The sequence below is a fragment of the Callithrix jacchus genome, chromosome 1, assembly GCF_049354715.1.
Source record: "Callithrix jacchus isolate 240 chromosome 1, calJac240_pri, whole genome shotgun sequence".
Taxonomy (NCBI): Eukaryota; Metazoa; Chordata; class Mammalia; order Primates; family Cebidae; genus Callithrix; species Callithrix jacchus.
In genome coordinates, this window is record NC_133502.1 from 195044766 (window position 1) to 195059689 (window position 14924).

At 48.9% G+C, this 14924-nt stretch overlaps 1 protein-coding gene across 2 annotated transcripts in view; it reads left to right on the plus strand.

Annotated features, from left to right (window-relative positions):
* The window catches only part of UPB1 (beta-ureidopropionase 1), a 36483-nt gene that overhangs the window by 1279 nt on the left and 20280 nt on the right, over window positions 1-14924 (plus strand). For both annotated transcript variants that reach the window (XM_035267335.2, XM_078336201.1), the window contains exons 2-3: window positions 6292-6463; window positions 8325-8412. In XM_035267335.2, the coding sequence (XP_035123226.1) occupies window positions 6292-6463; window positions 8325-8412 (260 nt within the window). The remainder of the gene's footprint in view (window positions 1-6291; window positions 6464-8324; window positions 8413-14924) is intronic.

Consider the following 14924-nt stretch of genomic DNA (forward strand, 5'->3'; position numbering starts at 1 on the left):
TGCTTCTAGGGATGGGAATTAGTTCATTCCAAGAGTGGGGTGGGCATGTGTTCCTGGGAAAAAGACAGCGCCTGGGTGCCAGGAAAGAGGTGAAGGAGAATAGTCTTAGGAAAAGAGAAGTCAATTTCCTACAGAAGTGTTTGGCTGGGGCACATTCTGGAGAAGGGCTGAGGTCAGGCCAAGGACTCCCTGACCTCAAGAGGGATTTTATCTGAGCATTTGGGTCACTCCAGAGTGGGAGGGATGATGATAATGGCTGGTGAAATGGGAGACAACCTCTCGACCAGTGATGCCAGGCTTTATCCTAGGGCTCACAATAACTACGTGGCTCCTTTTCCTCTTTTCCTATCCCGTTTTCTTGCTCTGTTCTACTCAGCATTTAGCCCTTTCAGCTTTTTTTTTTTTTTTTTGAGGTGTAGTCTTGCTCTGTTGCCCAGGCTGGTGTGCAGTGGCATGATCTCGGCTCACTGCAACCTCTGCCTCCCAGGTTCAAGCTATTCTCCTGCCTCAGCCTCCCAAGTAGCTGAGATTACAGGCACCAGCCATCACACCTGGCTAATTTTTGTATTTTTAGTAGAGACAGGGTTTCACAATATTGGCCAGGCTGGTCTCAAACTCCTGACCTTGTGATCCACCTGCCTTGGCCTCACAAAGTGCTATGATTACAGGTGTGAGCCACCGTGACCAGCGCAGCCTAGCCCTTTCACCTTTTATCCCTAAGGTATAAGCCTTTGTACTTGCTCTGTCCTTGCAAGTGTGTGGGATTTGGCAATAAACAGCCTTTTGAACTGAAGATAGAAAAATTACTGCTCATTTAAATACTCCAATTCCACTTAAATTCCTATAAACTCCTCAGAGTCTGACTTGGATATGGCTGCCTCTGTGAAGGTCCAGTGGACCTGAAGTCCTCAGCCTCTCTCATCTGACTCCCAGTGTGCTCCACACAAGACCACCTCCTCTCCCAGTTACAGTGCTTAGTAAATGTTTGCTCAGTGAATGAGCCAAACGGGCCTTTGCCTGTGGCAGGCAGATGCAATCCCCAGAGAACATTGATTTTCCATTTTAAGACAGCCAGAACCAAGAAGCGGTCATTCAGTCAACATACATTCATTGAGCACTTATTTTAGTCTCGGCCACTGGCACTGGAGATACCAGGATGAGTAAGTCATGGTTCCTGCCCTTGGGGACTTTCCATCTTTTGATGGTTGCCTTACGCTGTGAGTGGAAGAGACAGGGAGAGCTTGAGAGAATTTGTGTATTTGGGGTTGTGGGGACATCAAGAAGGCTTTCTAGGGGGACTATGCTTGAGCTACATCCTGGAGAAGGCAGGAAGGGTACCTGTCTCCAGACACCAGGGACATGCCCATTTAGGACTGTGTATGTGAGAGGGTTAGTCATTGAGTGCTCCCCGAGGAAGACCTGAGAGAGGAGACAGGAGTGGCAGGTAGATCTTTCTTTAGGGCTCTGAGGCAGCAGAACTGTGTCCTGATAATGGTGGAGACTTTGAAGAGTTTGACCTGGTGGTTGAGTGAAGAATGACCTGGAATAACTACTGGATGAGCCAAAATCTTAAAAACAGGGAAAGGAAAAAAGACTAGCCTGGAAAAAGGCAGGTGAAAGGTGAGAGTCCTGACGTGAACAGAGTGCCTGGGGCTGGAGAGACAAGGCTTCCTTCCAAAGGTCTTGGGAGGTCAGTGCACAGCGAGGCAGTGAGGCTCTTGCCGGCTTCTGGCTTGGGCTCTCGGATGAGCAGTATCTTTGGACAGGTTGCATTTGAGTGCTGTTTAGTTCCTAGGGCTGCTGTAGCAATTGAAACAACAGAAACTTATTCTCACAGTTCTGAAGACCATAAGTACTAGATCAAGGTGTCAGCAGGGCCATGCTACCCGCAAACATCCTAAGGGAGAATCCTCCCTTGTCTTTTCTAGCCTCGGGTGGCTCCTGGCTTTCCTTAGCTTGTGACAGCCAGTTTCTGCCTCTTTCTTCACATGGCCTTCTCCTCTTGTCCCTGTGTCTCTCCTGTAGTGTCTCCTATTTGTCTTTGATCAGGGTGCAGTGGCTCACACCTGTAATCTTAGCACTTTGGGAGGCTAGGGCTAGAGGATTGCTTGAACCCAGGAGTACAAGACTGGCCTGGGCAACACAGCGAGACCCCATCTTTATAAAACATTTAAAAAATTACCCAGGCATTGTCATGCATCTGTAGTCCTAGCTACACAGCAGGCTGAGGTGGGAGGATCACTTGAGCCTGGGAGATTGAGGCTGCAGTGAGCCAAGATACCACTTCTGCACTCCAGCCTGGGGTCAGAGCGAGGCCCTATCCGCATACATCTTTGGATTTGGGGCTTACTTGGATAATCCAGGTTGTTCTTATCTTGAGATCCTGACCTTAATTACATCTGTGAAGACCCTTTTTCCAAATAAAATCACAATGAGAGGTTCCAGGTGTCAGGATGAGGGCACAGTTCTACCTGCTACAGTAGCTTCAGGGTCCGCAGGTGGAAATAACCCAGTGGCTGGCTATTTGCTGTGTGGAGGTGGGCCTCAGGTGGGAGAGGCTGGGCTTGTTGAGCTGTGCTGGAGATGGTCATTCCAGGTGGGGGAGGAGCAGGTACAAAGAGAGCGGCCCTGGAGAGAATGCTAGAAAGCCTGGATATTAAAGAGGTCAGAGAAAGAGACTGTGGGAGATTCTGGAAGTGAGGACTCTGGGGCAGGACAGGGAAAAAAGCGTCAGATGGCGCAGAAATGTCTACCCGTTGAGGACATCAGGAAGTCTGCTGGTTTTAGCTATGATAAGGCTGGTGGCAGTTCCTGAGATGGAGCCAGGAGATGAGGCCTGAGCCGAAGGAAAGCGTGTGTGGAAGCTCCCTAGGCAGCAGGGAGAGAGAACAAGTGAGCAAACATGTGGACATGTGTGGAGCACTGTCCCTCTTTTTCTTTCTTCCTCTCCTTCCCTCCCTCCCCTGTCCCCTTCTGTTTCTCAATGGGAGAGACTCTTTTTTTTTTTTTTTTTTTGGGAGAAGGAGTTTTGCTCTTGTTACTCAGACTGGAGTGCAATGGCGCATTCTCAGCTCACCGCTAACTCCGCCTCCTGGGTTCAGGCAATTCTCCTGCCTCAGCCTCCTGAGTAGCTGGGACTATAGGCACGTGCCACCATGCCCAGCTAATTGTTTGTATTTTTAGTAGAGATGGGGTTTCACCATGTTGACCAGGATGGTCTCGATCTCTTGACCTCGTGATCCACCCGCCTCGGCCTCCCAAAGTGCTGGGATTACAGGCGTGAGCCACCGCGCCTGGCCTGGGAGAGACTTAACAGCTTCAGTGATGAATGTGGAGATCTGTAGGTACTAGTGGGGAAAGATGTCTAAGTTAGGTGTATGAAGTGAAAAAGGCAAATTGAAGAACAGAAAATACAGAATGATGGCATTGAATTTGTAACGCATCCACGTAGGAAAATAGAAAAGAGGCATAAAACACTAAGAGCGGTTGCCTGTGAGTTTTGGAACTGGGTCGGGTAGAGAGGGAAACTTATTTTTCATTTTATACCTTTCCCACTCTTTAGTTCACCCCTGCCATGAGCACATATCTCTTTTGTAACAGAGCTCCTTTAATTATTTAAAGTGCTGATGGTAAAGAGCCATCAGAGGTGGGAAAACGAAGTTCCAGAAGTGAGAGGTTGCTGAGGAAGCAGGAAGTTGGTGTCCTCTGGCAAGGCCTGCCTTGACCATAGGTGGGAGAGGTGGGGGCCCTGAAGGGCATGGTGGGGCTAGGATGAGAAGTGACAGGCTTTACTCCTTGAAGTCTGAAGGGAAGCCCTGAACAGGGAGGCCTCCGTAGCAGGGTGAAGGGTAGAAGATCTGAAAGCCAACCACAGGGACCAGGGCAGGCAGTAGTGGCGTGAGGACACCTGTGAGGTTATGGCTCATTTGCTGGTCTTGTCCTGCTGGACAGTGGCTGATTAATGCTTGTCTTAGTCCTTTTGGACTGCTGTAACAAAATATCACAGACTTCCTAGTACTTGTGGGCCGTCACAGGGAGAAAAAGGAGAAGGCTCTCTGTCTGTTTCCCCAAAGGCCTGTGGGCCTGGTAGCTGAATGGCCCTTTGGGAATGTCCTAGTGAGCCCTGTCCTCAGCCTTCAGTCTCATACCAGAAAGATGTCAGGAAGAAGAGCTCTTGCCTGAGTGTGCAAACCTGGCTGTAACCAACACCTGGCTATGGTCTCCCTCCCCGTCTTAAACCACATAAATTTATTCCTCACAGTTCTGGAGGCTGTGTAGTCCAAGATCAAGGTGCCGCAGCAGATCTGGTATCTGGTGAGGGCCCACTTCTTGGTTTGTAGATAGTGCCTTCTCACTGTGTCCTTACGTGGTGCAAGAAGCAAGCAAGCTCTCTTGGGGGGTCTTGTAAAAGAGCACTAATCCCATTCATGAGGACTCTACCCTCTTGACCTAATCACCTCCCCAAAAAGCCCTGTCACATCCGAGGTTAGGATTTCAACATATAAATTTGGGGCAGACGTACGCATTCAGTCCATCTCAGTGGTCCGCTGCATTTCCCATACCATGCCTTTGGTGCACACAGCACATGGTCATTGACTGCGTCGGTTAGGTCCTCCAAGATGAAGCTGTGTAGGATGTGGGAGCGCAGAGAGGCCTTACGGGTGGTGCCCAAATAGTAGAGAGGAGTGGCTGGGAAGAGGTAGAGCCCCAAAGGCAGCTGTCCTGGAGGGCAGAGCGGCCTCTCCTCTATTGTCTTGGTTTAGAAGAATGAGCTTGCAAGGAGCTGGGGCTGAGGAGGTGGGCAGCCTCAGGGCTGGCCAGATGCAGACACCACTGGAGGGAAGGAGATGGGTAAAGGAGGTCATGCATGGTGGAAAGATGGGGAGAGATACTTCAGCCAAGTGATGGCTACAGCTGTGTTTCCACACCCAAGATGACTTCTTCACCTGACAACTTCCTGGTGTGAGACCACAGGCTGAGAGGCCAGGCAGGGTTCACCAGGACACTCTCAAAGGGCTGTCTGGCTTCCAGGCCCACAGGCCTTTGAGGGAATAGATACATAAGCCCTGCTCCTTTTTCTCCTTGCGTCTGGCCACACACACATGCTGGAAAGCTGCCTGATCATGTCCACCAGAGGGAATTTGCCCTGAGGCTGAGCCCTGCCCTGTGAGAGCAGCCCTTCCGCTGGAGGGTGGGAGGACTGTCTAAGGCAGTCACAGCAAGGGGAGGCACGGTGTGGGCACTGCTGCTATTTCTAACCTGCCGGAGTGACGGGAACCTTGACTACTTGAAAAGCAGGCTGATTGTCAGGGGCGGAACCGAACTCAGAGCTGTCAGGGCCATCACATGAAAAGTGCCTGGCAGGGGGCGGTGACAGGGGGCTTGGGCTGACAGGGCTGTGATTTTGAAAGAAACATCTCTAAGAAAGTGATTTAAAGTAGGAGAGAAATATTATTATTAGATAATGGCTGTCAGGTTATTTTTTGATGTGTTCTCTGGGTATTTCATAATCATCTTGCCCTTAGATGGTAAGCCCTTCCTGGCCAGGGGCCGTGTCCCATGCCTCTGCGGGTTTCACCTCCGGGCGTGCAACAGTCATCAGGAGGTATTTGCTGTTTGGCCAATGGTCATGTCAATGAAAGGTTTTATAACTAATTCTCTAGCTTTTTTTAATAAACCACAAAGGTGGATGAGCACTTAGGGCTTCCATCTGAACACCTGGGCCCCGCCAAGCCCACCCAACACCAGGTATGGAACTGGCCTCCCCCAGCAGAAGCAGCAGGACAGAATGGCCAGGGTCTTTATTCACCACAAGGCCTCCATATGGTCCCAGGTCATGGTCTCTCCATCCAGCCTTTCTCCTGAGCCTCATTTTCCAAGCCCCTCTCTGCTCCCACAGACTGCCCCACACCCTAGCCTCAGCACAGCCCTGATTCTGGTTCAGAAACACTTGAGAATCTATTCCCTCCTTTCTGTGCTGACTGCCAGGAATTTAATTCCTACCCTGATTTCAGCAACTCTAAAACACCAGCCTCTTGACAAGGCCTCCCCTTTGCCAGGCCTAACTGGGTCTCCCTGCCAACTGCAGGTAAAGTCCAGGTTCAGTGTAGTGTCTGGTCATGGCTGGACCCCCTGCTCCCCAGCTCTGTTGGGCCTTGGCACTGAGTGCCTTCTAGCCAGGACATCCTCATCTTTTCTTTCCCTGATAAATAACTGCAGGAAATGGGAGAGGGATTTTAATAGAGCAGACCGCCTCAGAATCACCTTCCCTCTTCTTTCCTGCCCATCTAGGAAGCTTGATCTGCCCAGGGAAGCTTTCGAAGGTGCCTCCAAAGAAGACTTTGAACTGCAGGGATATGCCTTTGAAGCGGCGGAAGAGCAGCTGAGACAACCCCGCATTGTGCATGTGGGGCTGGTTCAGAACAGAACCCCCCTCCCCACAGATGCCCCTGTGAAAGAACAGGTGCAGACTCTTTTGACCATAATAAATATACAAACGGGGCTGTGGCCTTCTCTTTGGAACACACCCCAGGCCCTGGCTGGCCACATACTCCAGGTCTGCAGGTTTGGGTGCCTCAAGCAGTAGCAGATACACTCCTACCCTGACCTCCCCACGTCCCTGCGGCCTGCATCTCTGGCTCTTCTGTCTTCCGATTCTCTCTCTCTCTCTCTCTCTCTCTCTCTCTCTCTCTCTCTCTCTCTCTCTCTCTCTCTCTCTTTCTCTCTCCCTCTCTCTCCCTCCTCCTCACTGATCTTTCTACTTCTCCCCAGCTATTGATCTGAAGCTCCATTTAACAACCAGGAGGGTGCCCTTTTGGCCTGTTTTGTGCTCTCCACGGGATGCTGCTCCTCGGTCACCTGCCAGGAGGCGGCCAGCCAGCACATACCGGTTGAGACCGTCCATCTGTGTGTTCTTTGGCTTTAATCCTCAGGGCAGGGACTCGCTATACCCAGAATTCTGCCAGCTGTGGTGCCTGCAGACTTACGGGAACAGATAGGCATTCACTTATGACCTCACACTTAGTAAATAAAGGTGACGGCATCTTGTATCTCCCTAAAGAAACATGTTGTCACAGACACAGGCGGTTTGCTTTGTACACTTCTCCATAGCATCCCCCCAGCTGCTCAAACTTTCAGGGATTTCCCTGCACAGGTTTCCTCAGGATACAGCGTGTTTGAGGATTCTTAGGGATTCTGGAGAAACCTAAGGTCTCTTGGATTCCAGGTTGGGTTCTGCATCGTCATTCACATTGGTCCTTCCTTTGCTTTTGTTGGATTCACAGATGTCTGGTTCTCAGTTCTCTCACTTTTTGTATCTGGATTCATTATTTGTGGTTATGTCCCCTCTATCATCCAGACTGTCAGGTCATAGGACCAGCTATGTCTTTTTCACCCCCACAGCGCCTAGACGTATGCTTGCATTTTGCTACCACCAAGCAAATGTGTGTTCGTGGGGCTGATGCTGTCAGCAAATATCCACAAAGCCGTGGGATGCACAGCCTCTCAGAGGAGGGGACCATAGGCATTGTAAAGAGTTTGTGCACTCTGGGTTTTCAGCCAGGTTCCCTTGGTCTGACTTTGAACAAACACTTGAATGTCTCCTGGGAGCCAGGCATTGTGCCAAGGACAAGCAGACGATGAGGATGCTTTCTTCCTATCCCCAAGGAGCCTGTGGGGTCCTGGGAGTGACAGCAGAAGAGTGACACACAATGGCTCCCAAAGGCCAGGGGGTGCTGAGTTACCTCGACCCTTGGCCCATAGCTGTGAGAGCCTGTAGAGACCCACAGAGGGGTGACAGGTGACACAGATAACACCTCCAGGAAGATTAGGTGGGAGGAGGGAAGTACATTCCTGGCCCAGGGCACAGCACACACCAAAGCATGGGGATTTAAAAGAGCCAGAGTGGTGAGGCCTTCCATGATAAGATGCACACAGGAGAAGTAGAAGTGCAGGACAGTGGAGAGCGGAATCCTGGGCCGAGGGAGCAGCCGACCCAGGAGATGGGTGTGAGCGTGGGCCCTGGGTACAGTAAGCAGCACCATCCTCATCCCTGTCTCTCAGCAACCGCACAGGTCAGGTGGCAGTCTCCCCATTATCGGGTGAGGAAACTGAGGCAGTGTCCAAGTGTCAGCCCAGAGCCTCCACACCTCCACCTTTTCATGCAGATTTTGGACATAAGGAAGAAACCAAATATAGAACTTCCCCACCCTACTCCCCGTACCTGCCCAGGTAGGCATTGATTGTTCCATTTGCATTAGGATGAGATCCTAAAAATTGCCTTACCAGTTGAACTAAATGGATTCTAATCCTTTTTAACTCCTCAGGTCTCTGCCCTTCATAAACGCATAAAGTCTATCGTAGAGGTGGCTGCAATGTGTGGAGTCAACATCATCTGTTTCCAGGAAGCGTGGAGTGAGTCGTTTTTTATGGTGCTTTTTCTCTACTGACTTCAAAAAATTTTGTATTCTCTCCATGTTGCCAAGAGTGTCTGCTGCCTGACTTTTAAAGAATCTCCTTTGTTTTCTCATGCATAGAAAGGTTCTCTGCCCACATCACCAGGAACCCCAGCCTCCCTGCTGTCATGTGCCAGGCTGTGGTCTGGGTCCCATCAGTTCTGCCACATGGTTCTGAATCCATTCACTCCTCCCCATCTCTATCACTGCCTGGTCCAAGCCCCTGGCAGCTCACCCTGGCTTTTGTAATTCCCTCCAGCTGGTGGCCTGTGCCCTCCCAACCATTCTTCACCTTCAGATCTCAGCCCAGAGCCAGCCCCCCATCTAAACATTCCTGGTGCCGTGTACCTTTGTGCTTTTTATTTTTATCAGAGCTATACATGCTCATGGTTGAGAGTCAGATGGGTCTACAAGGTCTGTTACCAAAAAATAGCTGTTATCCCCAGAGTCAACACTGAGCTAGTTCCTTTGGAATTTATCTTTATTCGTGTTGCTACTTCCTAATGTTTTAGTTTTGCATCACCTGTTGACTCCCCCTCCCCCCACCCCCCACCCATGGAAGATGTCAGTGTTATTAGCCCTTTCCTGCCTCCTGGCCCCTCTCCATACATGTGCCCTTGTTCTTCTATCCCCTGAGCCATTTTGTCAATTTTGATTCCTTTTTTTTTTTTTTTTTTTTAAGACAGGGATTGGAGTGCAGTGGCACAATCACAGCTCACTGCAGCCTTGACCTCCCAAGCCCAAGCAATCCTCCCACCTCAGCCTCCCTAGGAGCTGGGACCACAGATATACACCACCACGCCCAGCTAGTTAAAAAAAAAAAAAAGTAGGGGGTCTGTCTCTTGGCTTTGGAACCCCTCTCCTTCTGTCTTTGTATGGGGGAGCTTCTTGTGGTTTTTCCCCCCTTCTTTCTTGCCTGTTAAACTCCTTGCTCCTTAAAACTAAAACAAACAAAAAAAAAGTTTGTAGAGTTGGGGATCTCAACTATGTTGCTCAGGCTGAACTTGGATTTCTTTTCTTGAATTACTTTCTGTTTTCCCTAGAGTTTGCTTTGTTTTCTGTATACTTGCCACACATTCAACCCCAAACTTTCCACCAGTTCCTAAATTCCCCTTAATGTGTTGTAGACATACCAAGCAGTCTATCAGTTTCATCTCCTCCAAGGAATCTGCCCTACAGCCTTGTGACTACTGTGGTCTGAGTCAGGTGCCCCCTCTGCTGGCCACACAGTTGCTGTCCTGGGATTCCCCCTCACTATCATCCTGGGGAATCCCTTTGCCTTGCTCTTGTGTTTCTCCATTCCCACACCTTCCTGTTTCTTGGTTTATACCCTCATCTTGGTAGAGTAGTGTAGTGGATCCTCATACATTTATGTTGCCTTGGCATCCATGTTGAATACAAGTCTAACACTCGCATATCAGAGGCAGGGCTCAGTCACCCTGGGCATGGTTTCCAGTTATACACCACACCCAAATGGCTAAAGCCAAGTGGCCAGAGGTAAGAACTTAAAGGTTCTCTCCCACCAGCAGACTGGGCTGCTCACTTTCCTGCTGCTTCCTTTAAATGGACCATCTTTGGCCATTAACGTTAGGTGACTACATCTTAGTTACTATATGTACTGCTAGCTGCCCCACACTCTCTGTCTGACTCTTCATTTCTGCCTCATCTGACCTGGGGACAGAGAACTGCCCTCCTGACTCATGGCACTCTCCCTGCCTAGAATCTGTAAGTAAAATCTGAACTTGTTTCCTATTGCCATGGTGTGTTGAATTTGCACCTTCCATGAGAAGAACCAGGGGCTACCCCAGGCTGGGTTTTCCCTGGGATACCCAGGGAAACACAAAGTCGGGCTCCTAGTGCCAGAGTGATAGTCAGGTAAGAACTACACAGCATCTGGCCAGGCGCGGTGGCTCACGCCTGTAATCCCAGCACTTTGGGAGGCCGAGGTGAGTGGATCACGAGGTCAAGAGATCGAGACCATCCTGGTCAACAAGGTGAAACCCCGTCTCTACTAAAAATACAAAAATTAGCTGGGCATGGTGGCACACGCCTGTAGTCCCAGCTACTCAGGAGGCTGAGGCAGGAGAATTGCTTGAACCCAGGAGGCGGAGATTGCGGTGAGCCAAGATCGCGCCATTGCTCTCCAGCCTGGGTAACGAGCGAAACTCCGTCTCAAAATAAAAAACAAAACTACACAGAATCTGCCAGTATAAACAAGTTTCACGTATGAGGGACCCCTGGTCACAGGTTGGACAGACAGGCATTAGACTGTCCACCACGCACAAGATGTATCCCGTGAAAGGCATGCTGTAGAGACCATGTCCAGCTCCCATCATTTCCTGTTAGTGCTGGGTTGCCAGCTGCTCTGGTACTAGAGCCCCCATTTAACTAGGGACTCTCAGAACAAGTAGTTCCCTGAGCAAGAACACATCAGAGGTAAACTTTCTGAGGCCTTGCCCATCTGAAAATATGTTCCTTCTACAATTTTCCTGATAGTGTGGTTGAGCATCAAATTTGAGGTTAGAAATCATTTTCCTGGCCGGGCGTGGTGGCTCACGCCTGTAATCAAAGCACTTTGGAGGCCAAGGCGGGTGGATCAGCTGAGGTCAGGAGTTCAAGACCAGCCTGACCAACATCGGGAAACCCCGTCTTTAAAAAAAATAAATCATTTTCCTTCAGAAGTTTGAACACACATTGTTCTATTGTCTTCTAGCTTTGGGGCATTGTTGAGTAGTCTACACAATTTTAATTTGTGACCCATTGTGACTTGTTTTTTTCTGGAAGACTGTTGGAGTTTCTCTTTTCCACCAATACTCAATTTCATAATGATATCCCATTGTGTGTATCTATTTTAATCTACTCTAGGCACTCTGTGGGTTCTTTCAGTCTAGAAACTTGGGTTCTGAAGATCTAGGAAATTTTCTTTTCTCTTTTTTTTTTTTTTTTTTGAGACGGAGTCTCACTTTGTCACCCAAGCTAGAGTGCAGTGGAGCTATTTCTGCTCACTACAACCTCTGCCTCCTGGGTTCAAGTGATTCTCCTACCTCAGCCTCCCAAGTAACTGGGATTATAGGCATGTGCCACCATGCTCAGCTAATTTTTATATTTTTAGTTGAGATGGGTTTTTGCCATGTTGGCCAGGCTGGTCTCAAACTACTGACTTCAAGCAATTTGCCCATCTCGACCTCCCAAAGTGCTGGGATTACAGGCATGAGCCAACACGCCCAGCTGATCTAGGAAACTTTCTTTCATTATTTCATTTGTTATTTTCTTCTCTTTTTTTTCCTCCTTCTAGACAGTCCTACTATTAGGATATTGGAACCCTGGACTGGTTCCCTAATTATGTTGTGTATTTCCTCCTATTTTTTTGTTTTGTTTTGTTTTGTTTTTGACACATGGTCTCACTCTGTCACCGAGGCTGAAGTGCAGTGGTACAATCACAGCTCACTGCAGCATTGACCTCCCAGGATCGAGCAATCCTCCTGCGCCAGCCTCCTGAGTAGCTGGAACCAAAGATGCACGCCACCACACCTGGCTAATTTTCTTGAAAAAAAATTTTTTTTTTTTTTCTATAAAGATCAGGTCTTGCTGTGTTGTTGCCCAGGCAGATCTCAAATTCTTGAGCCCAAGAAATCCTCCTGCCTTGGTCTCCCAAAGTGCTGGGACTATAGGCATGAGCCACAGGACCAAGTCACCCAGCCAGTATCCTCTTTCTTATCACTTTGTCTTTTTGCTCAATTTTCTGGTGGATTTGATCTGATTTGTCCGTCAGCCCTCCTATTCAGCCTTTCATTTCTGCTGTCAAATTTTGAATTTACTAGCATTCTTTTGGTCTGAAAGACCCTGTTATATTACATCTTGTTCTTGCATCATGGTTGCAATATCTTCTCTTATCTCTAAGGATATAAATATTAAGTAAATTTTGTTTTCTCTCTGCGTGGTCCCTACTTAATCCAAGTTGGACTCTGTTTTGATTGCTCAGATTTTAAGAATTGGGGATTAAAAATCTGAGCTCTGAGTTTGTAGGAGGAGCTCACCCACTGAGCTCCATCATAGGGTGATCTGATTTAGTAGTAATTTCCAGGTAATCCCAATGTTAGTATCTCTGGGTCATTCATTTCAGGCTGGTCAGAGTCCCTAGAGATTTTTCTGCTCTCTTGCCAAGAAGGTCCAGCATGCTGATGTTTACCCAGTCCTCTGTTTTGACACATCATTTGCTTTCATCTGCCCTGCTTCTCCAAAGCCAGAGCCTCTGCTGAACCATCTCTGGAGGATGAACCTTTAGCCTTCTTCTAGGGTGGAAGGGGCAGGTCCTAGCCTCTTGGTGTGGAGAAAGGACTTGGGCTTCTAACTACTGCTTCTTTTTTTTTTTTTTTTTTTTTTTTTAAATGGAACCTTGGGAGGGCAGTGGCACAATGTCAGCTCACTGCAACCTCGGCCTCCCAGGTTCAAGCAATTCTTCTGCCTCAGCCTCCTAAGTAGCTGGGACTACAGGCCCATGCCACCACCCCCAGCTTTTTTTGTAGTTTTGGTAGAGATGGGGTTTTGCTGTGTTGGTCAGGCTGGTCTCAAACTCCTGACCTCAGGTGATCCACCCACCTCAGCCTACCAAAGTGCTGAGATTATAGGCATGAGCCACTGCACTTGGCCCTAACTGGTTCGTTTTGTTTTTTTTTTTCTTTTCAGATGGAGTCTTGCTCTGTCACCCAGGCTGGAATGCAGCGGCGTGATCTCAGCTCACTGCAACCTCTGTCTCCTGGGTTCAAGCAGTTCTTTTGCCTCAGCCTCCTGTGTAGCTGGGATTCCAGGTACATGCCACTGCACCTAGCTAATTTTTGTATTTTTAGTAGAGATGGAGTTTCATCATTTTGGCCAGGTTGGTCTCGAACTCCTGACCTCAGGTAATCCACCCACCTCAGCCTCCCAAAGTGCTGGGATTACAGGCGTGAGCCACTGCGCCCAGCCCCTAACTGCTGCTTCAGTAGACCTTTGACCAGTTCTTGTTTATCATCCTTCCCTGCTTCCCAGCCTTCAGAGGTACCTGGTACGTACCCCTGGTTCCTGAGCTTTCGAGAAGCAGGAGACATTCTTTACTGCTAGCAGGACTCAGTTTTCTCTGATCTACTGAGAGATTTGCCTGCATCTACCTTCCAGCTACTCGTTTTTTTGGTACTGCTTCCCCTCCCTCAGTGCCCTATCCTTGTGGGTAGATGCCTCTGCATGAACATTGCTTTCCTATCATGTTGATGGGGTTTCAGGAAAGAGCTCATGTCTGTGTCCAATCTGCGTCTCTACCCACGAGTTCATGTCGTTTTCCTGTTTTGTGTTACATTTGTACTCTCTTCATTAGGCTATGAGCTGCATGAGGACAGTACCTGTGTTTGTTATTCCCAACTCTCCACCCATTCCTGTTTTATCTTTAGTGGCAAGAATAATCCCTGGTGCATGACAGGCTCTACAAATTAGTATTGACTGGATAATTAAACTAACATCTTCCCTTTCTTGGATCTGGAACTCCCTCTCATTTATCAAGGTTCAGCACAGGCACCCCTCCTTTGTGGGACCCTGGGGACTCCCCCAGACAGAGCTGACCACTGCATCCTGCCAGGTTGTATGGCCACACCAGGTTCCCATTCATCTCCTTCCCTCTAGGCTGGCAGTTTCTGAGGGCCAGGTGTTGGGTCAATGCTTGTGGAACCCCTTTCCTTCTGCTTGAAGAACTGTAGTTAGGACTTTGCAGCCAGCCTCACCCAACCCCCTCTTCCACATCCTTCTTTTGAAAGTGTGTTTACATTAGAGTGGTTATGTAAACAGGAAAAGAAGTCATTTATTCTCTGGGGGCACTTGACTCATTCCTAATGCTCTGAAAGCTGAGAATTAATGGTCATTAAGGAGCATTTGTGTTTTCAACAGCTTTTCTGATGGCTTCCTTAAAATAATTCATCTCTCTTCACAGAAGGCGAGCCTGGGGAACCTTGAGCCTGGTACCAAGGCCCCCGGGGCTGTTGCTGGCAGTGCCTGCCGCCTGCTTGGCAAGATAGAAGTGGTGCCATTGGCAGGATATTTACTGTGGTACTCTTAGGACCAGTCTTCCTGGGACTGAAAGGCTGAGGCTTCTCTTCCTTCTCTGTGAAGTAAAGGGGGTGATGCCTGCTTCACAGGGATGTGAAATGAGCTATTACTAATACAGGAGTTATAAAGAAAGATTTTTAGGCAGCTAGAAAAGGGGTAAAGGTTCTTGTGGAACCTTTTCCTGTAGTAAGAAGCAACCCCTGAGGCCGGGCGCGGTGGCTCAAGCCTGTAATCCCAGCACTTTCGGAGGCTGAGTTGGGTGGATCACGAGGTCAAGAGATCAAGACCATCCTGGTCAACATGGTGAAACCCCCATCTCTACTAAAAATACAAAAAATTAGCTGGGCATGGTGGCGTGTGCCTGTAATCCCAGCTACTCAGGAGGCTGAGGCAGGAGAA